Raw genomic sequence first — 24,826 nt, 5'->3', positions numbered from 1 at the left:
AAATAGGATTTTTTTTAAAAATGCACAGAGGAAAACATTGGGTCCAGAACTCAGGACAAACATCAATTATAAGGAATGTACACTGTTCCCTGGCAAGAAATGCTGTCCCATGCCCCAAGTTGAGCGGCCGAATCTGTCCTGTCCTGACTTTAGGAGTTGACTCCTTTCTGATAAAGCCATTAGGCTTGCCTAATAAATCCAGCCAAGGTTTTATTATAAGGTCAACTGCTGAGATTAGGGAAGCGAGTCCAGACTGAATAAACAGTGTTTTTCAGGCTGCCCTGGGAGACTGCATTTTACAAGCAGCTCTGACTCCATTCTGAGGGAGGATGAGGACTGCAGCCCCTGGGTGGACCACAAACTGCACCATCTGCAAGGCACTACCCGTAAATCACGGACTGATAAATGACTTAGTCCTGAGACCAGAAAGGGAGTCAGCTTTCTGTTGGATATATTGGGGTGAGGTAAGACTGTAGGGACACAGTGTGTGTGTGTGTGGGGGGGGTAATATCAAAATCATATCAAGAAAACCAGGCCCAAGAACTTATTCGACATGCCAGACAGAAGAAAGGAGTACAGCTCCCTTGACTGGACCCCATACAAAGATGGACAGCTAGCAGAAGGATGGCATGCCCCCACCTACCTGACCCCAGTGTGTGTCAGGGACAGACAGATGTAGCACGATTAATAAAAACCCGGAGACAGATATTGGGGTTCAACTTGAAGGTCAGAAAAGCAAAACAGCAAGCCACTGACTCTTACATCTACCTTAGTCCAAAATGGCGATCCTGCCTCCAGAAACCGTTAGAATGAAACTGTGTACGAAAGATGTCTCTTCCCATCTTCTATTCGTCTCTAGTGCTGGGATTAAAGGTGTGCACTACTACCTAGTCTCTAAGGCTGTCCACTGTAGTTGTTTTACTCTCTGATCTTCAGGCAAGCTTTATTTAATAAAATATCACCACATCGACAGACAGGAGAATCCTGACTCTCCTTGGAACTTCAGCTCACATTTGCTCCAGCTGCGGATATAGCTTGACTGCCTCCCCACCGTTTGTTCACCTAATTTGGATCAGAAGCCACTGTTTTACTGCTCTGGTCTGCTCTGCTCTTTCACCTTGCAGATAGCTGAATTCCACCCTGAGCCTTGCTTTCAAACCTGACTCTTGGAACTAACAGACCTCTTTAAACTAAAAGCTTCATTGCAGCTTGTCTGGGTTCACACCCATTATCTTATCTATAACAAATTTTATTAGCATTTCTATAAGCCTACTTCTTGGACCTTTTGAACTCTACTGCAGCATTTTAAACTTGTATACATTATATAAACCACATATATGGAGATTGATGGTATGTTTATTGTAGACTTATGATATGACTTAATGTTAGAAATTAATATTAGGTAAAAGAGAACCTGTATCTGTCTGTGTCAGAATTGAAACAACTAAACTTGGTTATTAAATATTAAATTGATTATTATTAATAAATAATTAAATGTAATTGAAATAATTGTATTAAGTAAAGTCTGATATTGTGGAAAATACAACCATGCCCATCTATAGTTCTAGCATGGTATGATCACAGCATCAACCCTGGACCAGCCATGGCAGCAGGGCCACAGAGGCAGATCTAGTGGGCACTGGGAAGCTGGCCCTCAAGACCTTCCCCAACAAGCATGGATGTCAGTTCCCAGGCCAGCTTCAGGTGTGCATGCACAGGAGGGGCCAGTACTCCTTGGAGTTGGGAAAACCCAGAATAAAGGGAAAGTTTTAGAGAATTATCTCACCATGTTGGCTTCCTGCTTTTTGCTTTTAAGGGTATTCCCACCCAATCAAACAAGCAATTGCTCCTGAGAACTCCTGTGGGACGCTCATTTAAGCTTCCTGTCAGAGGCAGGCTGTCACCCAGCCACATTCCTTTGTAGGTTCAGCTTCAACAGAATCATGGGCATTTCCTCAGTCTGCCCAGGGCAGGTGGCCCTGCTCAGATCCTGATAACACCTCAATGTTTCTGTGACTTGGGCTCATCAGTAGATGTCACTTGGGTGGGAATGTGGGGGCATGTCCTGTTGTTTGATGGGTATTTGTACTAGGATGCAGACCCATCAAGATGAACACGTGATTGACTGACCATCTCCACCGAGGTGCTGGGACTGGATTCATCTAGATATTTCCCAGATCTGGCTGGAAGGCATGCAGATACCCTCTACTGTTCGTTAATCGGGTTCCCGAATGACTGATCTCTCAGGTTTAAGAGCCCCTGTGTTTCATTTAGATAAGTTTCTACCTGTGATCAAGAGAACGGGACTCCTTTACTTCCAGCTTTTGAAACTTGAAGTATAAAATTTGCTTGGCTCTGTCTTTATAAAGTAGGATAGGATGTTGGGTTTGGTCACAAAGAACCCAACGGGGTTAAACCTTAGTTCAGTCTTTTTCTTGTTGTTACCTTGGACAAATTTCTCCTCCTCTCTGAACAAAGTTTCTTTTCTAACGTGGGACAATGTTTTCCTTCCAGTGTTTCCATGAGTAGAAAGTGAGTCTATAAAATCCCAGTGTCTTGGGCAGGATCTGATGGCAGCTGAGGTGACCTTCATGAGTGCCTACCAGGTGTCTCACCTAGCTGGTATATCTTTGTGAGTTGGAGTACCATTCCTGTCAGAAGGGGTCCTACTTAATAATACTGCTATTTCTGTTGACCACATTCAAGGGAGATAGCTGACTCTTCTCCACCCATAGGGGCTGCACTTTTGCTTACTGAAAGTTCTGGGAAGAGTCACTACCCTCAAGAAAGGCAACAGGAAAAAGGACCCAGCCACAAGCTCAGAAAGTGACATGATAAAAGAAAGGGATGTTTCGATTGGGACTGGGACTAGTTCTAATAGGAGGTGTGTGTGTGTGTGTGTGTGTGTGTGTGTACCTTGCCTGTTTCATTGGCTTCTTGCTTGGGCTCTACAGGCATGACAAGAAGCTGGCCTAAAGTCAACTGGAGACAGGATACTGAGCCAAATGTCTTCCCACTCTCTGGTTACTCCCCCAGCATAGCCCTGGGTATTGCACCACAAAGTCAGCTGAAAGGAAATTCTTGGGGTGACAGGGGCATCAGAATAGAGGCCCTGCTGGCTTAACTGGCCTGGGAGGCAACCATGATAGCTCCCCCAACAACTGCTATCTGCCAGGGTGCTGGGCACAACTTGATAATTCCAGTAGGTAAGCCTAGGAGAAGAAACAAACTAGAGAGTTCCTGGAACCCGCTTTCCCTTTTGTTCAGACATTTAAGATAACTATATTGGAAGTTTAACAAAAGTCCCACTTCTTTGGAAGTATGTCTATAAGTCTTTAAGTGAGCTGGGGATGTAGCACAGTTGGTAGAGTGTTTGCCTGACATACATGAGGACCAAGGTTCCCTCCCTTAGTATCACATAAAGCTGGGCATGGTGGTATATGTCTATAATCCCAGCACTCAGGGGTCAGAGGCAAGAGGATCAGGAGTTCAGAATTACTTACATGGCTACATGGCTAGTTAAAGGTCAGCCTGGGTTAAATGAGACTGTCTAAGAAAAAAAAATCCCCACAAAATAACTGTTCAACAATAATGAATAATTTCTCATATGAATGAGGATAACTATATACAGACACAAAACTTATAACACTAGATATGTTTATTTCTGAAAATACAGCATCCTCATATCTTCTGAATTTGAAGATGGCAAAATATGCCCAACCTTGACATGTAGATGAGGAAATTGCCTTGAAACAGTGATGCAGGATTCCCCTCTGTATGCTGTGAATACCATTGGTTAATAAGGTAACACTTGGCCTGTTGATAGGGTAAAACTTAGATAGGTGGGGAAAACTAAACTGAATGCTGGGAGAAAGAAGGCGGAGTCAGAGAGAAGCCATGTACCCCCACTGGAGCGAGGCAGAACTTTAGCCATTAAGACACAGCCACGTGGCGATACACAGATTACTAGAAATGGGTTAAATTAAAATGTAAGAGTTAGTCAATAAGAAGTTAGAACAAACAGGCCAAGCAGTGATTTAATTAATACAGTTTCTGTTTGATTATTTGGGTCTGAGCTGCTGAGCAGTTGGGAACAAACTAGCGGCCTCCTCCAACAAAGCAGGGTGAGTCAGCATAAAACATTCAACAGGTAACTCTTGACTGGGTGATGAGCATCTCAGAAATGTCTGGAATGAAAATTGGAACAGTGGGGCCTTTCATTCTAGGCTCTGGGGTGGGGGGGATGGCTAGCTCTTGGAAGCGTGCTGGAGAGGAATTCAGAACATGGGTCCTCTGCTTTCCTCCTCTCTGCCACTATATCCAGCACACTAATAAAGGGAGATCCAGTTTAAGTTCAGAGCGAAGCCTCTGGAAGTCCTCCAGGTAGGCAGCTGATTCTGGTGGATCCTGGGGTTCGATGTAAAATGCTAGAAGCCCAGGCTAAGCTGCTGGGAAATGTTTCACCATCCACTAACTACCTCAGGGGAGAGTTGACTTGGGGGCAGCAGCCAGCATGCCTAGGGTCCTCCTCCAGGCACAGACCCCTACCCCACCTACTCATAGCAATTCAGAGTCGCAAACTTTTACATTGAAGAGTATTTCCACCTGAACTAGGGAGATGGATCAGTGGGTAAGAGGGCCTGAGTTTGAATCCCTTGAACACATGTAGAAAGCCAGATGTGGGTGAAGGCTGCCTGTAACACAGTAACACCAGAGCTGGGGGAAGGAGGCAGAGATAGAAGAGTGCTGGAGCTTGTTGGTCAACAACGTACCTCCAGAGTCAGTAAAGAGATCCCGTCTCAAGGGAGTAAGGTTGAAAGTGGAGGGGGACACCCGATGTCCTTCTCATCCTTTGCTGCTGTGTATGGGTGCATGGACCTGAAACACACACAGGCATCTCTCTCTCTCTCTCTCTCTCTCTCTCTCTCTCTCTCTCTCTCTCTCTCTCTGTCTTTCACACACACACGTGGTTAAACTCAACAAACAACAGTCACAGCTAAATGTGACTGAAAACTAGACCTATTAAAATAGACTGAAGTGAGGCCAGGTGCTCCTCCTGTATTCTGCTCCCTAGGTCAAAGATGGGTGCGGGAAAGAACAGCGTCCTCATGGGGAGCAAGGAATGTCATGACAAAAAAGGTGTGTATTACTTTTGCCAGAAAACGCCTGATCTCTTTATGAATTTACAAGGTGTTTCTGCTCTAGTTACAAGTGTGTTTTGACTACTTGCATTGTCCCATAAGCCCATGTTGTTTCTAGAAGATATACTGACACCCTGTATATCTGTATATCAACAGTATCTTTGTAGACACTTATGGAAATGTGGCACATCCCAGACTGAGGTGGTGGCTAATTTGCAGTTTGTTATAAGCCTGCAGCTGTGTCAGAGGGTGAGTAGCCCCGGAGACACGTCAGTGGAGGAATGAGACGGGTTGCACCAGTCACACAGGATGGATGAGCTCCTCCTCATCCCCACCCACACAGTAGCAGCCAGCATGCACGTGAACTCACATGAACACACACAGGAGGGCTTGGGCACAGGTAGATATGGTCTAGACTTTCAGGTGCCTGATAAGACCCGCACCACTCAATTGCATAGATCTAGCTATAGGTCAGAAAATAATTGACCCTTTCTTCAAATGAGAACTGATTTCATTTACTTTTGCTTAAAATACCAGGTGTAAAGAGGGGAAATGGGAACAGGTCAGAGCCTCTGGTCTTTGGACTATACCAGTCCTCATCAGTCTATGGTAACTTACATGGTTTTTAATCCCATATCCTGACTAGGAAAGGCTCGGGTTCAACACCAGCAGCCTTGAGAGGATTCCATTCTGTTCCCACAAGTTCCCTCTGTCCAACTGCCACCCAGTCTTTCTCCTCAAAGATAGAGGTGGAGGGGATACTGATTCTAGGTTCAATTCTCCACCCCCACCCCCGTGAAGCCAGTCATTGGCTAGCAGACTCCTACATAGTAAGAGAAGACTGAATGTTAGGTTCACCTTGCCCAACTTGAAATCTAGTTCCATTGGCACAACTGCAAATAACACAGCTGTACCATGTTAAGAGATAAGGCTGTGTCAGGTCTTAGAGAACCTGGCTACTCTGTTTCTGACAACTTTCTTAACATTTCTTTATCAAATTTAGCATGAAGAAGTGTGTCACAAATGCACAAAATAGACACAGGGTGCACCCCCCCCCCAAAAAAAAGTCAGTGATCCATCCACATCCTGAGCTAGGACCTGGGTTTGACAAGCACATTCCAGGATCTTGAATTAGCACAGGCGTTGGCCCCATATGTCAGCCCATAAGCCTACTTTAGGGTGACAGCTACGTGCTGCCTTTGCTGGCTGGCCTTACAAAAACCCAGTCCTGGTGGTCGCGAAATTCTTGGAATTCTCACTTCATTGGGGCATCGCTTACCAAAGCGCACGCGCGCACAGACCACAGCCAGGGCGCCTGGCAGTAGCCCTTGAGGTTGAAGGCGCCAAACACGGCTCCCCAGGAGATCACCATCTTGCTACCACTCAGGGTTGTGGTGGGAGAGGCCCTGAGCACTTAGCCTGTGCAGGCGCCCGGGACCTTTAAGGGGCGGAGCTGTGAAGGGAGACTCTGCTTCTGCCCGCCCCCAGGCCCGACCTCCAGCGGCTACTGCAGGCAGCGGGCCGGGAGCCCCGGGCTGGGAGCAAAGAGGAAGCGCCTGGCCCCGTACTTCCCTGCCGCGCTTGGGGAGAGGCCGCCTCTGTCCTGCATTCCAGTTCCAGGTGCGCAGTGCTCTATTCGGCACCCAGACCGGTTCCCGCAGCCCTCCTCGCGGTCTCTGCCTCTCAGCTCCCGGACCCCACGCCCCTGCGCCCCTGCGCCCCAGCGGATGTCCTGAGTCGCCACCCGTTCTCTCCGCGCCCCGGGGCCACGGCTGCTCGGGGAAGTCGGGGCGCGCGCGCCGGGTATGCGCCGTCAGCATGGGCTCGTGGCTCGGCGAGGTACAGTGGCTCATCCTGGTGTCCCTCTTCGTGGCGGCCCTGGGCACGGTGGGCCTGTACTTGGCGCAATGGACGCTGGCCAGGGCGCGACCCCCGCCGCGGCGGCGGGCGGAGCCGGACGAGCGACGGCGCCGGGAGTCGGACACGCTCCTGTCCTGGATACTGACACTGGATAGCTGGGAGAGCCAGTGGCAAATGGCCTGGGTGACCGCCCTGAACTCCGAGGCCCAAAGAAGAGGGGTGAGTTCCTAGGAGGGCGTGGTGTTTAAGTTTGAGGGGGGCATCAGAAAGAGCCCAGTCGTTTGGAGGCCGGCACAGCTCCTGACCTGGCACCCATCCCTGAAGTTAGGACCAGGGAGAGTGCAACACCAGCAAAGGGGAATCCACAACGTGACTGTTTGATACACTGAACATCAGTGGCTCCCTAGTGTGGGCAGTTTGTGGGAGAACTGCCCAGAGGACCTGAGCCCACCCAGCTGGTCCCTGGTGGATTCTGGGTGGACATTTATTAATTTTGAACCTGATAAATGAATAACTGTGATCCAGATATGTTTCCATGTTGAATTTGTTGCACTATGCCTAGAGCTTCTCAATTCAAAAGGGCTTGCATTTCTGAGCATATTGCAGAATAGTGACCATTTGTTGAGATCTCACTGTTTGCCATATGTGGCCCTGGGGACTCTAAGTGCCTCTTCCACTCCCAAATCAGCATGGCATCTTCACCATCATGCAACTGGGGAAACTGATGTCTGCAAGGTTAGAGTTGCACAGTCTTTGGTTGTTGGACCCAGGATGTGGACCCAAAATGTGCTGACCTCACACCTTGGGTTTATTACCTAGCTCTGTGCCTCACACTCTTGTGGTTGTTTCTTTAGTTATTAATTGCTTGCTGACTTATTTTTACTTTTAAGAGATGTTAGTGTCAAGTTCCTGGCGTCTACAATTTGGAGGCATTCCACAGGGAAATTAGGAGTTTGGTGGGACAGAGCTGGCACCTGTCAGCATTGCATCTGTCCCTCGACTTCAGGTACACAGACACCCACACCTGCTGTGCAGCCCAGTGGGTACTTAGACACAGTGAATACTACAGTGTTTAGTCACTGTTGTGGCTGAGCCTGTCCACTTTCAGAATATTTCACAGTGGGCCCTGAGCCAAGATTTTGTGCCATGGCCTTGGTGCATGTGGCCATGGAACAAAAAACAAAAAACAAAAAAAAAAAAAAAAAGGAAGGAAGGAAAGAAGGAAGAAAAAGGAAAAAAGTTTTAAGTATAAATTAGCACAAATTCAACAGTACAAGAGACTTTGCTCTGGACTCTTGGAAAAAGATTTTTGGCTACAAAAGCTACAAACTTAGTTGACATCTTCTTGATACCTAGAATAGGTGCCCAGTCATCGGAGCTGAACCTTTACCCAGGGTCAGCATGCAAGCTGTGTCCTCGTATGTAGGCGTAAACACCATCCCACCATGAAGCTGCTGTCACTGACCCCCATTTGATTTGGTGTCAGAAGCCTGGCTTCAACAAGAACACTGAGTTGCCTGAGCTGATGCCAGTCTTGGCTTCTTTCTCTTGTAGGGTGCTATTGGGTGTTTTGGTTAATGATCTGTAGGAGGTGGACACTAGTGGCCCAGAGTCAGTGACCCTCCCTTCTGTGAATCTTGGATGTTCTATTTCCTGTCATTTCTTTTTTGGCTTCATAAGATATGATCATGTTCTCAGGGTTCTTTGTGCCTGGAGGATTGACTAGAAAGGAGAGGAAGCCCCTCCTTAGCACTGGGCTTGGTTGGGCAAGTGAATTCCCATGGAATTAATGGCAGATAAAGCCTCTTACCTGTAACCCTGGCCTTTGTGGTTGGGGAGGACATGGGGGGGGGGTGCTGGAAAGACACTGGCTTGTTTTCATGGTCCTGTCTCCTCTCTACTCTTTGCCAAATTTAGCCATTTATCCTAAGAGAGCCCCTGCCTAAAAGTGCCAGTACTGTATTAGGTTCAGGCTCAAAGTAACTGGTGGCTCCTGCTGGGGTTTTGTGTGCACCTTTGCACGGAATTGGTGTTGGAATATCTCTTGGCACAGTCTTTGTTCTAGCTGATTGGCAGCTGCCAGGGAATGCTGCTTGATTGAATTCAAATGGAGGGTTTGGAACTCAGTCATTTACCTCTCTACCACACCCCAATGTCTTGGGCTTTTGCTGTTGTTACAGTTATGTTACGCAGGGAACAGATGCTGGCATTTATACTAGTAAGAGCCTGACCCCAGCGGCCAACCCTGCTGGAGTTTCTCCCTGCTCTCCCCTGCCTTTGAATGCCACTAATCCCTGATTGTGGCTGACATTCCCAGACTGCTTTAGGCATAGACAGCCACATTTTAGAGGTCCCCTACCCCTACTCTGTCCTGAAATCTCTTTGCCCTAGCCAGAGTGACAACTCATATTTGGAAGTCAACCAATACTTGCTCTGTCATTGGTGGAGTGGAATGGAGAGACACTAGTAATATTTGATCATGTCCAGCATCTCCTATGATAAGGGAAACCTTCTACCAAGTGGGAAGGAACAGTAACCTGTCCCAGTCTAGCTTTTACCCTAGATTTGTCTTTGTGTGTGTCCTGTGTGTGCAGTTGCACATGCACTAGCATGTGTTCATGTGGTGACCAGAAGACCACCTCAAAGACACTATTCACTTTGTCTTTTTGAGACAGAGTCTCTGATTGGCTTGGAGATCACTGATTCAGTTAGGCTGCAAGCCCGTCTCCACTTCTACAGTGCTGGGATCACCGCCACCCTCGTCCTCCACACCTAACTAGTTCCCTGGGTTCTAGGAATCGAACTCAGATCCACGTGCTTACACAGCAAGCATTTTCTTACTGAGCTATCGTCCTAACCTCATCATAATTGATTTAAAATGGAAAGGGACTCTAAACTTTTCTGCCCAACCCCCCTCTAGAAGTAAGGAGCTGAAGCCAGGCTAGCTCAAGGTCAGCCTGGACCCTGCTCTGGCTTCTTCATGGTCCTGTCTCACCTACTGCCTTGCTTGTGGGAAACGAACTCATCCCTGAGCCCCAACTGTTTCTTCTGAATGAGGTGCAGTGAGGAGGGCCCGAGTGATGGAGCTAAATCTCTGTGATACAAGGACTAAGCCGTGACTCGTGGTGGCTTCTTTGTGCTCTTGTAAGTGTAGCTGGGCCAGTTCCAACCCAGAAATAGTTTATAGGGTGATTCGTTGGGTGGGAAAGAGGGGAATCTATCATGTCCCAGACGCTGGTCAGCAGTTTTCCAGTGTGTAGGGATTATGGGAGTCGTTGGAAATACCCTTCCTGCTTCTGTATCACAGTGCCGCATTCACAAGAAGGACTTGGCTTAGCTGAAGAGTAGAGAATAGGAAATACTTTCCTCCCCTTGGGTGAGAAGCCACTGTGCACACCTGTCTCTAAGCCATCTGTCAGCCAGAGTTTTGCTGTGCCCAGCAACACGTCCAGTTGGTAGTTTTAATGTTAAGTCTTGCTTCTCCACCAAGTCTGATATTACAAAACCCCACACTATTGATGGGGCTGATGGAGCCAGAGGACCCAGGAAGTCTTGTATTATCTGAAGGTAGCTGCTCAGGTTAACGCTGTGGCTGTCCTTCAGTCACATGAATGCTTTGGCTTGTGGTAATAATCAGTTACACCAGCGATGACTCATTCCCCTACACCACCCAAGATTACCTACGGTTGCTGTTTCACAGCCCCGGCTTGGGATGCCATCATGCTGGTGGCAGGAGTGCTTCCCTTCCACCCTGATGCTCTGTGTAGCACATGCTGGTCTCAGTCCATGTTCTGCTGCTGGTGTTATGGGCTTCTCCGGTGTTTCCTCCCTGCCCTCAACATGCAGTGACTCTAGATTAGAAAGACTCTCAGATCTGTTCATTTCTGTAATCCTTCAATCCATGATTTCTTCCAAGAAATGCCCTAACACAAGTGAGTAAGATGAGGATGGGTAGTCAGTGTGAACTTAGAACATGTTCTGAATAGCACTGACTTCTCTGAGATTCTGTAACTTGCATGTAAATAATAGCCAGTCACTGCAGTCTTCCCATCACCTAAGGACTTTCAAGTTGTACTTACAGAAACCAGTGGCAGAAGCTGTGCAAAGCCAGGCTGATAGTGAGACTCTGACAGTCACTCCAAGTAAGGGCCCTGGGTCATCTTGTTCTTTCCACTGAGAAGAAAAATGGGCTTGGGGCAACTCTGTGAACTCTGCCTTGCCCCTGCACCCCAGTGTACACGCTCTCTTTTTAAACTCAGACACTCAGGCTTCTTCCCAGTTCAAGGATCTTCTCACAGGGCATCCCCGAGTCCCTTATGTGTGCATCTCTTTTCTCCTTACGTAACTTCTTGAAATCACAGAAGTGCCTGAGTCCTCTTCTGTAAGGATGCTGCCCCACCCCCCACACTCCGCAGTCTGCACTTATTCCCCTCTTGATCGCTTGTGCCTCCAACTGCTCTCTGCATTGTGAGCCTAGGCAGAGCTTGGGTCTGTCCACACAGAGGTGGACGTCATGCCTAGCTCAGAAGTGTCTGGGAGCAAGCCCTGTGCACGAACGGTGTAATGACAGTCACCATGATGTCTGGATGCAGACCTCAGACTTGGGAGCCAAAAGGCCCCAATAAGAACAACAGGCTGTTTAATGTGCTCTGTTGTAGCATTCTGAAGAACAGAAATGGAAAGGAAGCTAGCCCGTGACTGTGCAGATCTCCAGAGTGAAGCCCAGGACAAGTGCCAGTGGAGCTGATCTTTGTACTCGGCTGTGCTCCCAAAAGACAGGAATTCAGGAAAGAGTGGGTGTCTTATCCACACCAACCAAAATCAGCCAAAGCTAACCCCAACCCCCTTCTGGTGGCTGAGGAAGGAAGAGGGCTCCTCAACCATATGGAAGATAGGTGTGAGCCACTGTTGGAGTTTGAGTCCCAACTCTGTACTCACTAGCTATGTGATCTTGGACAAGTCTGGTTTCTCTTTATTTCTGCAGAAGGGAGTGACATAGAGATTCGTGAGCTTGTATGAACAATGCCTGGCATATCGAGGGTCAGGGCTGCTCTTTTGTAAGCTCTCACTTGAGAGCTGTTTGACTTGCTTTTGGATTTGTAGAAAAGTTGGAAAAATAATTGAGTTTCTATGTGTTTCTCACCCAGCCTCCCGTAACTATCAGTCAATGATTAGAGCAGAATTACTGTTGGCACAGGGTTGTTATAACATAAAACTGGAGAAATTTAGTTAGAATAAGGGGTTAACAGTGTAACTACAACCAAACATGCAATAAAATTAACTTTGTATAGAATAGGTGTTAACCTGGGCACAGTTACATTACCAACTGGCACTACAGTAGCTACAATGAAAAATAAAGTGAAATTAACATTGTAACAGTATAAGACATTAACATTATCACAATCCCTTTAATAAGAAAACATAGTATTCCTTAATCTCAGCAGCTTCCTCTGTGCATCATCTTATTGCTCAAGGTCCTTGAGGGTCTCCTATGACCCTTAATTGGTACTTCTTAGTCTCCCACAGTCGGTAATGGTTCCTCATTCTATCTTGTTATTTATGAACTTGATAAGATGGAGTATTGTTGACTGTTATTTTGCTGAATATCTGTCTGCTTTTCGCTGCTGTTGTTGAGGCTGTACATACAGAAACAGTACCCCCTGACTGTTTAGTACTGAGGAGTTTATGGTGTTGGTGTAACTTGCACTGGGAAGGTAGGTCCTGTGAGATGCTTTTGTGCCTTATGTCTCCACATGTCGTTGTAGTTACCATGACCTGGGAGATGGATGTTTCTGCTCTCAATTTAGTGTCCTTAGTGTGGCTTACCAGCAACAATTGCCTCCATGGTGTTTCCTTAATAGTGATTTGCTATTTCTTCCTTTATGTTATTAACTAAAGCTCTACTGAGAGAGGCAATGACCACTTCTCCATGTATATTTAACTGGTTGCATACATCACTGTGGACTTGTGTTTTGTTTGTCCTTTATATTGTTCTATGGGTCCTAACCCTGTACCATTACTGTTACTCTGCTGCCTAAATTGCTGCTGTGTTTTTTCTAGCCAGCTGTGTTCTTCATCAGTCCACACTTGTGTCTCTTTTTTTGCTTTATGGTTTCACAAGACCGTGTGTGTGTGTGTGTGTGTGTGTGTGTGTGTGTGTGTGTGTGTGTATTGCTCATCTTGTATTTTCTCTTCCTCTGACCCTGGAAATTTCAGTTCCATTTATTGGAAAAGGGTTTAGAGCTGAGGATGTAGAGTTTGGGTATGCATACCACTGCTCAGCTCTGAGTATTTTAGATCCTTCAGCAGAGCTGTGGGCATGAAAACATGTGTTTTTTCATGTCTATCACTATTTGACTTCTAAGTCACGAGTGCATATCAGTACTCTTCTTTTTAGTTCAGCATCAGGGTTCATCTTAGTCTCCTCTTTTCTGCTGTGTGGATGTATGAGTCCCCACCCTCCTGTGTATGTTTGTGTGTGCCAATGGAGAATCTCAGCTGTCACTCCTCAGATGCCATCTACCTTGTTTTTTGAGACAGAATCTATCATTGGCCTAGAACTCATTGTCAGCCTTTAGTAACTTCCTGTATCTGCTAGCCCAACCTCTCTTACTGGGATTGTAGGCAAGCATTAATTCACCTGACTGCTTAGGCACTAGGGATGCAATTCAGGTACTCAGTTTGCACAGCAAGTGCTTTATTCTCTGAGATATCAGTCCCTTCTTCACTTTAGGTTTTTTTGCTTGGTCAGTTATGTGATCATATTGCTAACGCTGTAGAAACACCTGTGCTGGATTACAGGTTCTGTGCACAGTCAGGATGGTCTTCTGAATGTTCTTAATATCCATCCTCCTACTCACTTTGAGTGGTTCTGTAGTTCATATGTCATGCTAGGCTTCCTTGTGAGTGTTTGTTTTTCTATCTAGTTTCTTCCACATCTTTGTTTAAATGTGCTTGTAGCTAAGCCTGCTGACTTGAGTTCAGTCACTGGAACCCACTTTGTGGAAGAGAATTAACCCTTTCAGGTTGTCCTCTGATCTCCACATGCATTCTGAGGCATGCACATACCCTCTCTTACACTATATATGAAAATAAAATACTAAGGAAAAAAAATCAAACTGGAGAGAAGACTCAAGGGTGAAGATGCTTACCTCCATGCATGATGCCCAGAGTTCCCTGGAACTCACATGGAGGACTTCTCCAAATGCGCTAAATGTTAAAATTAACCACCCCTCTTCCCAGGGCCCTGGGATGTTACTGCTGCCACATGCAATATTCCTATTTGAAATTCTTTAACCAGACGTGTTCTTGATGTCTGATTCTGAAATATTTTTATATGCATACTTAGATAACTTGGGGATGGGATCTGAGCCTAAATATGAACTTCTCTTCTGTTTCATATGTACTTTAAAGAGTGTGCATGGTGTCCGGGCCAGCAAATACTGAAGGTGATTTGAAAAACAAAACAAAACAGGGTCTCATGTAGCTCAGGCTGCCATTAAACTGAATATATAGCTAAGAATGTCCTTGAACTTTGGGTCTTTCTTCCTCCAGCTCTTTTGTGCTAGGATTTCAGAGATGACAGTAGAATCTAAAGCTTCATGTATGCTGGATAAGAACTTTGCCAGCTGAGCTGTATCCTCAGCCCTCACTTGGAAATGTTTAACTTGCAAGACTGCTCCACCCCAGACAAAAGGAGAGCTGGCTCAGTGAACAAACCGCTTGCTGTACGAGCATGAGGATCTGAGTTTGAGTCCCCAAAACCCTTATAAAAATCGTGTGTGGTAGCATGTGTCTTTATAATCTTAGAGTGAGATAAGAGGCAGGAGAATATCCGGAAGTTCATTGGCAGCCAGCCTGGTGTGTGTAGACTGTCTCAAACAAGGATGGACAAAGGTGAGGACTGACAATTCGGACTGTGACCGGAATGTGCATCCACATACACAGATGTTTACATACACATAATAAACATACATACCCGAAAAGAAATAAATAAAAAATAAGAGAGACACAGCCTTCCCTGGAGAATGCATGACTGTGCGGCAAAGACGGAGGACACAGCCAGCAGACAGGCTCCTTTCCAGCCAGCGGTGTTCTGTGCCTTTTCACATCCCAGAGAGATACCAGGCCCTGGGTTTCTGCCCAGCAGTGGAAGAGGAGAGGGAGATGGCAGTGCCTCTACAACCTCATAAAGCAGGAGAGGTAATTCCCTCCATCCAGAGAAGAGCACTTCCTTAGTAAGGAGGAAACATAGCTGACTCACAGCCTGTCCTGGGGCTGCACTTCTCTCCCATCCTGAGTCTTGGGACTCAGCATGATGCTTCATTGCGTTATCTTTGAGTCATTTGTCCTCTCCTTCCTTCCCTCATCACAGGGTCCTGCTTGCCCAAGTGCTGGGCCAGTCCAACATTGGCTGGTTCTCAAGGGTGTAAACCTACTGATACTTAACCATTGCTAGCATGTTCTGTTACAGGTTGTTTTTGTTTTTTTTTAATTTTGTAGCAAGTGTATATTTGAAAATAAACAAAACCCAGGGTTCATTTATGCATTTGTCCTCACATAGCTTCTCTCTTCCAGGGCCCACTGCATCTCTCTTTCCAGCCGAACCCACAGCCCCAGTCCTTGCAGCTGACAGTTAGAGAAGTCTCCAGTGTGGTCAAGTCAAACCAGGAGAAGGTGAGCTGTGTGTTTGAACTATGCCATCTTTCCCTGCATACTGAGTGAATGCCAAGCTGGAGGTGAGCTGGGTGCTTTGCTTTAGAATTACTGAAAATACAGAACCATTATTCTGGGGAGAAATGGTCAGCCTATCATTTTTTAAAAGTCTGCACATAAGAGAATATCATTCAGCAGTGAGACGGACAGAAACACAAACACATGTGCATACTGGAAAACATGTTACTGGGGGCTGGAGATAGAGTTCAGTAGGGAACATGATTGCCTAGCATACATGAAGCCCTGCGTTTGATCCCTAGCATATAAATTAGGTATGGTAGTGCATACCTGTAATCCTAATATTCAGAAAGTAGGGGCAGGAAGATCAGAAGTTCAAGGTCATCCTCACCTACATAGTAAGTTCCAAGCCAAACTGGGCTCCACAAGACCTTGTCTCAAAAGAAAACAAATGTCATGCCACATGCATCCATTTATCTTTATAATTGCACACACACACACCACATGCGCGCACACACACACACACACTCGCATGCACACACACACCACACGCACGCACACAAACACACACTTGCATGCACACACAAACACACACACGCATGCACACACACATGCACGCACGCACACACACAAACACACACACGCATGCACACACACGCGCGCGCACGCACACACACACACCACACGCGCACACACAAACACTCGCATGCACACACACATGCACGCATGCACACACAAACACACACACACATGCATGCACGCACACAAGCCTTACTGAGAGGCCATAGAATTCGGCCTTTTAGAGTAATACACTCAAATGCTTTCAACACATTTGTAGCTGGGCAGCAATCACCACCGACAAACCCTCTGTCTCTTGGGAACCACTTCAGTGCCCACCAGGTCATTCCACACACCAGGTCATGGCATCTCTTATCTGTTGTGTGTGTGCGTGCGTGTGTGTGTGTGTTTGTGTGTGCGTGCGTGCATGTGTGTGTGCGTGCGCGCATATGTGTTTGTGTGCGCGCGTGTGGTGTGTGTGTGTGCATGCGAGTGTGTGTGTGTGTGCGTGCGTGTGATGTGTGTGTATGTGTGTAATCAGCCATGCAAGGCAGTTTTTGAGCCAGTGAGGTGTGGAATAGAATTAGTCCTATTGCTCAGAGGTTATAAGCCAGATGCACACATGAGACTGACCAGAAAGTCTAAGGAGACCTCAATACTGAGTCCAAGAAATATCAAAAATCAAAGATTAACTTTAGCCTGCTGTATTCACATTACCATCTTGTATTTACTGCCTTATTACTAATGATTATTATCATTAATACTATCCATTTTATTTCCTTGGACCCTAAATGTGCCCCATGATAAAAATGACTTATCTGCCTAATAGTCAGCTTATCTTCCAAACTCAGAAACCTTCCCCACATGGGTAGTGGGACATCCTTGCCACTGTGGTTCCCATGGCCATCAGATGGGAAAGTTTTCTTATGAGAGGAAAAGGGACCCTATCACTGCCATTCATTACAACTCTTCAAAGTGTACTTCTGTATACATAAAAAGAATATGGATTCGGGCTAGAGAGCTGGCTCAGCAGTTGAGAGCGCTTGCTGTTGGCAGAGGACCAAAGTTTGATCCGCAGCACTCAAACTGAGCAACTCACAACTTCCTGTAAGCATAGCTCCAGGGATCTGACGCCCTCATATGGCCCCAAGGATAGGTGCACACACACAAATAAAACAAAAGTAAAACAACAACAACAACAACAAAACTTGTTAAAAATAAGAATCTCCTCCCTGCTGTTACCTTGGTCTCCTAAACTGTTCTAACAGTTTAACTTATGCTTGTAGGTCATATTATACATATGTGATTCTGTATCTATATAAAAATCTAGGAACCACAAATTAGAGAAGTAGGGAATATTTATTCTTCTGAGTCTGGCTTAATGAGATTCTGTCTATTTGTGTCCATTTCCCCATAATTGATATGGCTTTATTTTTCTTAATGGCTGAAAGTAATTCCATGTGTGTCTCAACCACATTTTCTTTATGCATCCCTCTGTTGTTGGACATCTAAGTTGGTTTTATGCCTCAGCTATAGTGAATACTGCTGTAGGAACTTTGTGACGAGAACATATTTTTTAGGCTGTGACATAGACAATGGTCCTGTCGTCTGTCCTTGCTTCCCCACAGTGGTGACCGTCCTGAATTTAGGCTACTTTCTTCCTTCCCAGTCTGCTGTGTATTCCTCACCCCTGCGTGTGAAAGACCAGCATTTGCAGATCTATACTCATTTTATTTTCAAGTTTAATGTACAAGGCACGTTTAGCAGACAGCTTGGAGGGAATCTCAGGTTGGAAGAGAGTGCTACCATCCCTTAGCCCCACATATCTTTGTCACCTTCACAGCAAGGATTGTTTGTATTTATTAACTCCTATAAACTTACTATGCATACTCTAAAGTATGCCAATATTTCTCTTCATGGAACTTGAAATTCATCTGATTGGTTACAGCTTTGTTTCCTTAGCTGTCCTGGGTCAGGCTCTGAACAAGCCAGGCTTGTCTATCCCTCTTGCTTGACTGTCATTAGGGTTAGGATCTTGTAGAATCAGATTTATTTATTCCTCTTTCTTGGCTAGATAAATAGCTTGCTTCCTTTTCCAACAGGCATGAGTGACAGGTGCCCCAGGGGCCTGGTTGTTTTCCCAACTTCCCAGGTGCACATTCAAGTTGCCAGGTTGGGGTGGACTAGGTGGGTCCAAGATATTCTGTTTAAAATTGGCCAGACGCTCCCACATTGATTGCTGTGGTGTTACGCCGTCAACCCAAGGAAGGTCTTATCCTTACAACCCTTGCTAATACAGAAGTCACGTGTCTATGCTACCCCCTTGGTGAGTTCAGAGAACTCTCTGGAAGATACTACAGTAGCAGAAGGAACTGAAACCTGTGGCAGACATTGGAATATAGAAGCTGACAGTCTGTGCAGTTGGTAAGGACAGAGGTAGATGACCCTATAGCCACTTTCACAGGGTAGAAACTGAGACCTATAGAGCAGAGGGCCCAACTTTCCTGACGCTTTTTTGGGAAGTGAATGCTCCAACAGCCAGCACTGTCTCTATCCGTGACAGATGAGGAGCGTACTTCTGGGGAGGTGGGCTGCTTGTGTTTGTTTTTTCTGAAACTGCCAAGTCTGAGGGGCAGCGGAGTAGTGCTGGGAGCTGTCCTGACACCTGAGAAGGGAAGGAGTCCAGCTTCTAAGGTCTTCATATTGCCAAAAAAGCAGCGTAGGGAAGTGGGCAGTCCTATTAGTCACTGGGGTGAATGTTCAACCTTTGGGTAAATAGTGTTTGCACATCCTGCTCAGAATCATGTCATTCACCATAGACAAAAGGGAAAAGTAGTCCAAGCTGCGTGAATATATCAGGATGGACAAAGAGTATTACTTGGCCTCAAATAAAGGAAATACTGACATATCCTTCAAGATGTGTGAGGACCATTTGCGAAGTTGAGCTATAAAAGAACAAATACTACAGAGATATTATTAGTGAGGCTCTGGATGTGGTCCATAGAGTCAAGGGCACAAGCAGAAAGGGAGATGGGGATGGGAGGTGGTAGGAGGAACTGAGCACAGAGTTCATATTTTGTATGACAGACCTTCTAAAGAAATGGTTGACAGCGATGTGTCCAAGTGCTGTTCTCTGAGGTCAAGTGGGCTGGCCAGGCAGGTAGGCAGACCTCCTCTTTACTCCCAGAGTGGTTGCCCTCTGTTGATTACTGGCTATGGGTGTAGGAAGGGTGGGACTTTGTTTTTGGAGCCCCGTAGTGACTCTTAGCTATCCTTAACCTGTGCTCACCTATGGGTGTGTGTGTGTGTGTGTGTGTGTGTGTGTGTGTATGTGTAGGAGGGAATGGGGGGACTAGAAGAGTGTGTGTACACTTATGTGTATGTGGAAGAGGTGGCTGGGATGCTGTGTGTGTTATCTTCCTGAGCTTCTGGGAGGGTAAGACCCTTCATGTGCTTGGTTTCTGTATGTGGCATTTTCATTTTGGACAGATGCCATGGCCAGCCATAACAAACCTACTTTTAGAAAGGTCTGGGGCCAGAAAATAAGCTTTTCTTGTAACGTGTCTCAGTTTGGACATTACTTAACTCCCCCAGTAGATGAAGACCTGGGATTGAGTGTAGTTTCGCTGTATTCTTCTTGACCATTCCCTGTAGGGTGCAAGTTTCCAGTGAAGTCTTTGTCAGTTTTCCCGCAGTCTCCCTGCTGTGCAGAATTCTTGAGAACTCGAGGACCCAAAGTCCACGGCGTATAGAATTGAAAAATTTGATTCCAAGAGTGATTAAAAGCCTTTCCCTGCCAGCTTCCTCCATGACTGCATGGGGTTTTCGTTGTTGTTTGCTTTCATCATTTTAACATGTTGAAATGTTAAATCTTAAATGTTATCATGTGCTAAGGAAAGGACAGGTCCTCCCAAGCCCAGCTTGTTCCATGGTTTAATATCTTCTCCCAGCTGAATGAAAGTAAGGACTGTGTACTTGTGAACTTATACAAAGGGCTTTGAGCTTGGACTTTCTCCTGCAGTCTCTTAAAGACACCTGTGTGTCACGGTCGTTGTCTTTGCAAACATGGGTTCTGCAACCCGCAGTGAAATCTCTCATGGCTGCAACGGAGAAAAGTACCAAGGACAGGGGTAAGATTCAGGCCGTGCCCAAGCCACTGAGCTTGGAGCAGTCTGGTTCATGTACGGCACTTTGAACATTGAACATGTGCGTTTATCTGAGTGTCACAGACTGGGTATCTTCCCATTCAGTTCTGACCCTCACAGCTAGAAATTAATGTAACTGGCTGGATTCCAGGCTGAGGCTCACAAGCCGGGCCCTGCTATACACCCCATTTCTGATTGGCAGGGGACAAATTGGGACTTTCCAGGACCCCTTTAGTTCAGCAGATAATTGGAATGGCACATGACACAGAAGCGCAGTTTGTGCTGTTTCCAGTTTTTAAAGCTATAGACAAGTGGAAAATGTGTACATGATGTGTGTGGAGTAGGAATCGTCCCCAGGACCCTTTGAACTTGGCTCCTCCTGGGAACCCCCTTCTCTGCCTGAACTTGGATGGAGGCTTCAGCACTCTGAATGACTGATTATTGTTTGGCTGCCCATTGATGTGAACCTCCAGTTCCCTGACTTCCCTGACCTCTTAGTCTTTCTGACGAGTCCCATCTGGAAGCTGTCTAGGGACTCCCAGCCATCACTTGTCTCATTAGCCACAAGAGACACTTGCTTATCACCCACAGCAAGCTCTGAGGAGTAGTAGCATTTTCCTGTGGTAACTCTCTTCAGGGGGCATCCTGTTAGATGAAACTTCCTTTAGGCATAAGCCTGGCCCTGCTGTCAGGCACTGGCATAGACGGGCTGCCATACAGAGATGCTTCCTGGGCCTGGGCTCTGATCTCTGCAGGCTTTCCTCCTTCCTTGGCTAGTCTCAGCATGCACCCACTGGTGATTTCTCCTAGACTTAATTACATACTTACAGAGGAACTAGTTCCTACCTACAGTCTCTTTCCTCACATCCTGGGAGAGGTCTGCTCGAGAGTGTTCCACCCAGGAGACGCAAGGCTCTATTTCCATGCAAGAGTGGCCTAGATCCAGTCCGTCCTCCACAGTGCAACGTGGTCCTCCTATGTCTCTCAGCTGGAACAGAGGCTTCCCTATGTGGTGTCTTGACAATCTAGGTGCAAAACCATTACTTCGGCCACCCACTTAGTCACATTCCTTTAACAGGTGGGATGGGTGTTGTTTTAAATGTTATGCAGCCTCTGGCAGAAGAGGAGAAATTCTCAAAAGACACTTGTATCCTTCTTGTCTACTGTCAGCCTAGTGAAACAATGAAGCCCAAAGAATTAAGACTTCTCCAGGAATCCAATGCTCAGGGAAAAGAAAGGCTGAAGCCTGGTGCCAGTTATAGGAACCTGGCTCTCGGGAAGAGAATTCATGGTGCTGACAAGTTATCAGACTTTCTGCCAGGAGAGACTGAAGCTAAGACAGCGATGGATGAGATAACACCTTGACAGTTGCTTAGCTATAACACACCCTTTGCCCTCTATTTAAACATCACCCTCATGTCAGGACCCTGCAGATAGACTTGGGACCACTGAACCGTTTATTGGTTCCTCTTCCCAATTTGACTACAGTGGATACTTCTTTCTCTGCTTTTATCAGTATTTATCACTTTAATGGGTATATTGGGACATGCAGCTGAGCCAGGATATTAGTTCTGCCAGCCCCAGTTTGTACCCTGAGAACTCTGCCTTAACTTGTGTTTGGGAAACTTACGAGTGCCGGCAGTGGTCACACTTAGAACCAACCTTGAAGATTGCGGATGATGTCACCTTTCTGGATGAAGGGCCTGCTGCCCTGTGATAAACTTCAGTTGACTCAAGCCAAGGTTCCTGATGGTATAAGAACCACCTTAGGCTAAAGTTTTAAATAAAAGTTTGTGTTTGCCCAGCGTTCAGGAAAGGCCCAGCCAGGCATCTGGGTTGGGGTGGGGGTGCTTGCTCCTCACTCCAGGCCACAGGGTCTGTGTTTGTCATTTGCAAATCCTTCCCCAGTAGGGGAAGGATTGAAAGCAGGGGCAGGATTCTATAGCGCCCCACAACATCCATACCTGTGGTTGCCTTACGTGTGGTGAGCCCAGGTTGTGTTTCTTTTCATTTGGGCTCATGATACTCCGCTGTTAGAAGACAGGCCCAGTGCCATTGGTTGGAGAGGGAACTGAGACAAGAGAGCAAGTCACTGGACCAAAGAACAGTTTCCAGCTGGTAGCACCCTGGCCACTGTGCACAGTATCCTCTGTGGCTCCTGCATCCACCCACATCCATCAGTAGATTTGAGAAAGGGAGATTGTGAAACCATAGTAACAGTGTAGAAAGTGGGAAGGGCACAGCTACCCGGGGTGTGCAGCCAGTGCTGTGCACTTCTATTTACCTGCATGGCTGTTGTCCTTTGTGTGCTGATATCTACCCCGAGAGCATTGTGGTTCCTGCTCTGTCCATTCCTCTCTAGTTTGCAGGACAGTGAATCTGGTGAATTTGTCTTTATTTCTCCTAACAGAAATCTCCATTGATCTTTTTGTTTGCTTTGTATGACTTGAAATTCCAGTCGTGCCATTAACCTGGTATGTATGCTAAAATGCTATAGGTTGTGCAATTGTTTTGAGGTGGGATCCTTCCCAGGGCAGGTGAAAGCTCCTGCTGGGAGGTCCCACCCTCTGAGTGCCACTGAAGGAATGTGCTTGTTAGGTGTTGATGTGTGGCGAAATGACCCTTGGGAGCTGCTAGATAAGTTGGTTTATTAGAATATAGAATATCATGAATAGATGATAGAATGACCTGGCCCTCAATAAGAAATACTAAGTGCCAGCAAGGAAAAGACCCCTTTCCTTTTTTTTTTTTAAATAGGAAACATCTTTTCCATATCTTTTTATGTAGAGTCCTTGAGGGAGAAAGCTTATACACAGATGCTTCTGTGCCAAACCATATTACGTAGTCACAATTCCCCCAAGCCTGCCTTCTTTTGTTATATACTATTCTGATATGATCAAAAGCATGCTGGAGTGGGAGTTGGAATTCAGAACAGAGAACCAGTATGGTTCAGGCACACCCCATCTACCCAGCATGCCTTGGAGTTGGCTGCCACCTTGTTTCCAGAATTTTTCATTTTAGCACCCTAGGAAAGTTCCTTATGAAATAAGCCTTCAGATCTATATACTGCAATTCGGTGGGCAAGTAGGATGCTTCGTTACTTTCCCATCAGTGTGACAGAATGCCTGACCAAGGCACCTTAAGGGAGCAAGGGCTTGTTCTACTTAGAGTTCGAGAAGATATAGTTCTTCATGTTGGGAAGGCATGGTGGCAGGAGATTGGGGCAATTGGTCACACCATATCTGCCCTCAGGAAGTAGGTAGAGAAGAATACTGGATCTCAACTGGCTTTTTCCTGTTTTAGGTCCAGCTGCCCAGCCCATGGGATAGTGCTGACCACGTTCAGATTGGGTCTTCTCACTTCAATAAGCCCAGTCTAGAAACTCCCTCCCGGACATTCCCAGTGGCTTGTCTCCTAAGTGATTCTAAGTCCTGTCAAGTTGACAATTTGTATTGACCGTTATACAGGGCGAGTGTGTAGATATGATGGTGGTTAACTCGAGTTTGTTTTGCATTTTAAACTGAGGACCCTCTGTTTCAGAGTAGATATTGGGTTTGATATCCTCCTCCCATTGTTAAGAATGTGTACAGAGGTGAGAATAGATTACAGAATTGGGAAAGACACCTGATTTGGGAACTGGTACTAACTGGTCTGTAATCTGGTAGGAAATAAACTTTAACGAGAGAGAGATAGCCATGAACCTCCCATACCCCAAGTAATTGCAATTTCTTGAGGATCTCATGCCGAGGAAAGAAAAGAGTAAAATTCTGATAGCAGCTAGAGGAGGAACTTGCCTCCTGAAAAGGATGTCACACAATTGTCAGATTACACTGCAGGAGAAAAGACAGCCAAGACATTATAGGGCAGTGATGGGCGAGACGCCACCTCCATCAGGACTGCGTAGCTGTGCATGTCTTTTGTCCTCCACTTGAACCTAAACCTCCTTTTAGCCCCCACTCCAGGTGCAAGACAGACTTGAGGGGTAACTGAACCTCTTTATTTTCCTCTTCACAATATTGCCACACGAATAAATCGTCTGACCTGACAGCCCTGGTAATTCCTTTTTTATTTGGTGCCTCCTTCCTTACAACATGTGAGCCAAGTGAAAAATGCCCCCTACTAACTCTTTAGATGCATTTTGTCAGCTGTGCCCTAGTTCCTTTGGAGGCAAAATAAATGATTTTGAGTTCTAGAATGTTTTCAGTGGAGGTACACCGCAGGTGAGACGGAAAGGAAAGGGAAACAGTGGTGAGATTTTAAAGGATTTGGGGCTTCCTTGTTGGCAAGCAACAGCAGTAATTTGGGAGGACCTTTGGCAGGAGTCTGGGGTTCCTGTTATACACAAGGCACATCTCCCAGCAGTGTATGTGGGTGTAAGGTCTCGAAGCCAGAGAGAAAGAAGGGAGAGAGGCAGGGAGGGAGGGAGGGAGAGAGGGAGGGGAGGGGAAA

General features: G+C 46.3%; 1 protein-coding gene across 2 annotated transcripts in view; it reads left to right on the top strand.

Annotated features, from left to right (window-relative positions):
* The first annotated feature begins 6,629 nt into the window (after positions 1 to 6,629).
* The window catches only part of C2cd2 (C2 calcium dependent domain containing 2), a 68,301-nt gene continuing 50,104 nt past the window's right edge, over positions 6,630 to 24,826 (top strand). Inside the window, exons 1-2 of one of the 2 annotated variants that reach the window (XM_075961534.1) lie at positions 6,630 to 7,220; positions 15,579 to 15,677. In XM_075961534.1, the coding sequence (XP_075817649.1) occupies positions 6,960 to 7,220; positions 15,579 to 15,677 (360 nt within the window). In that variant the 5' untranslated portion in view covers positions 6,630 to 6,959. The remainder of the gene's footprint in view (positions 7,221 to 15,578; positions 15,678 to 24,826) is intronic. The other variant, XM_075961524.1, reaches the window with a different exon arrangement.

The sequence above is a fragment of the Microtus pennsylvanicus genome, chromosome 1 (assembly GCF_037038515.1).
Source record: "Microtus pennsylvanicus isolate mMicPen1 chromosome 1, mMicPen1.hap1, whole genome shotgun sequence".
Taxonomy (NCBI): domain Eukaryota; kingdom Metazoa; phylum Chordata; class Mammalia; order Rodentia; family Cricetidae; genus Microtus; species Microtus pennsylvanicus.
The sequence above is the reverse complement of the archived record's forward strand: the minus strand, read 5'-3'. Positions and strand labels throughout refer to the sequence as shown.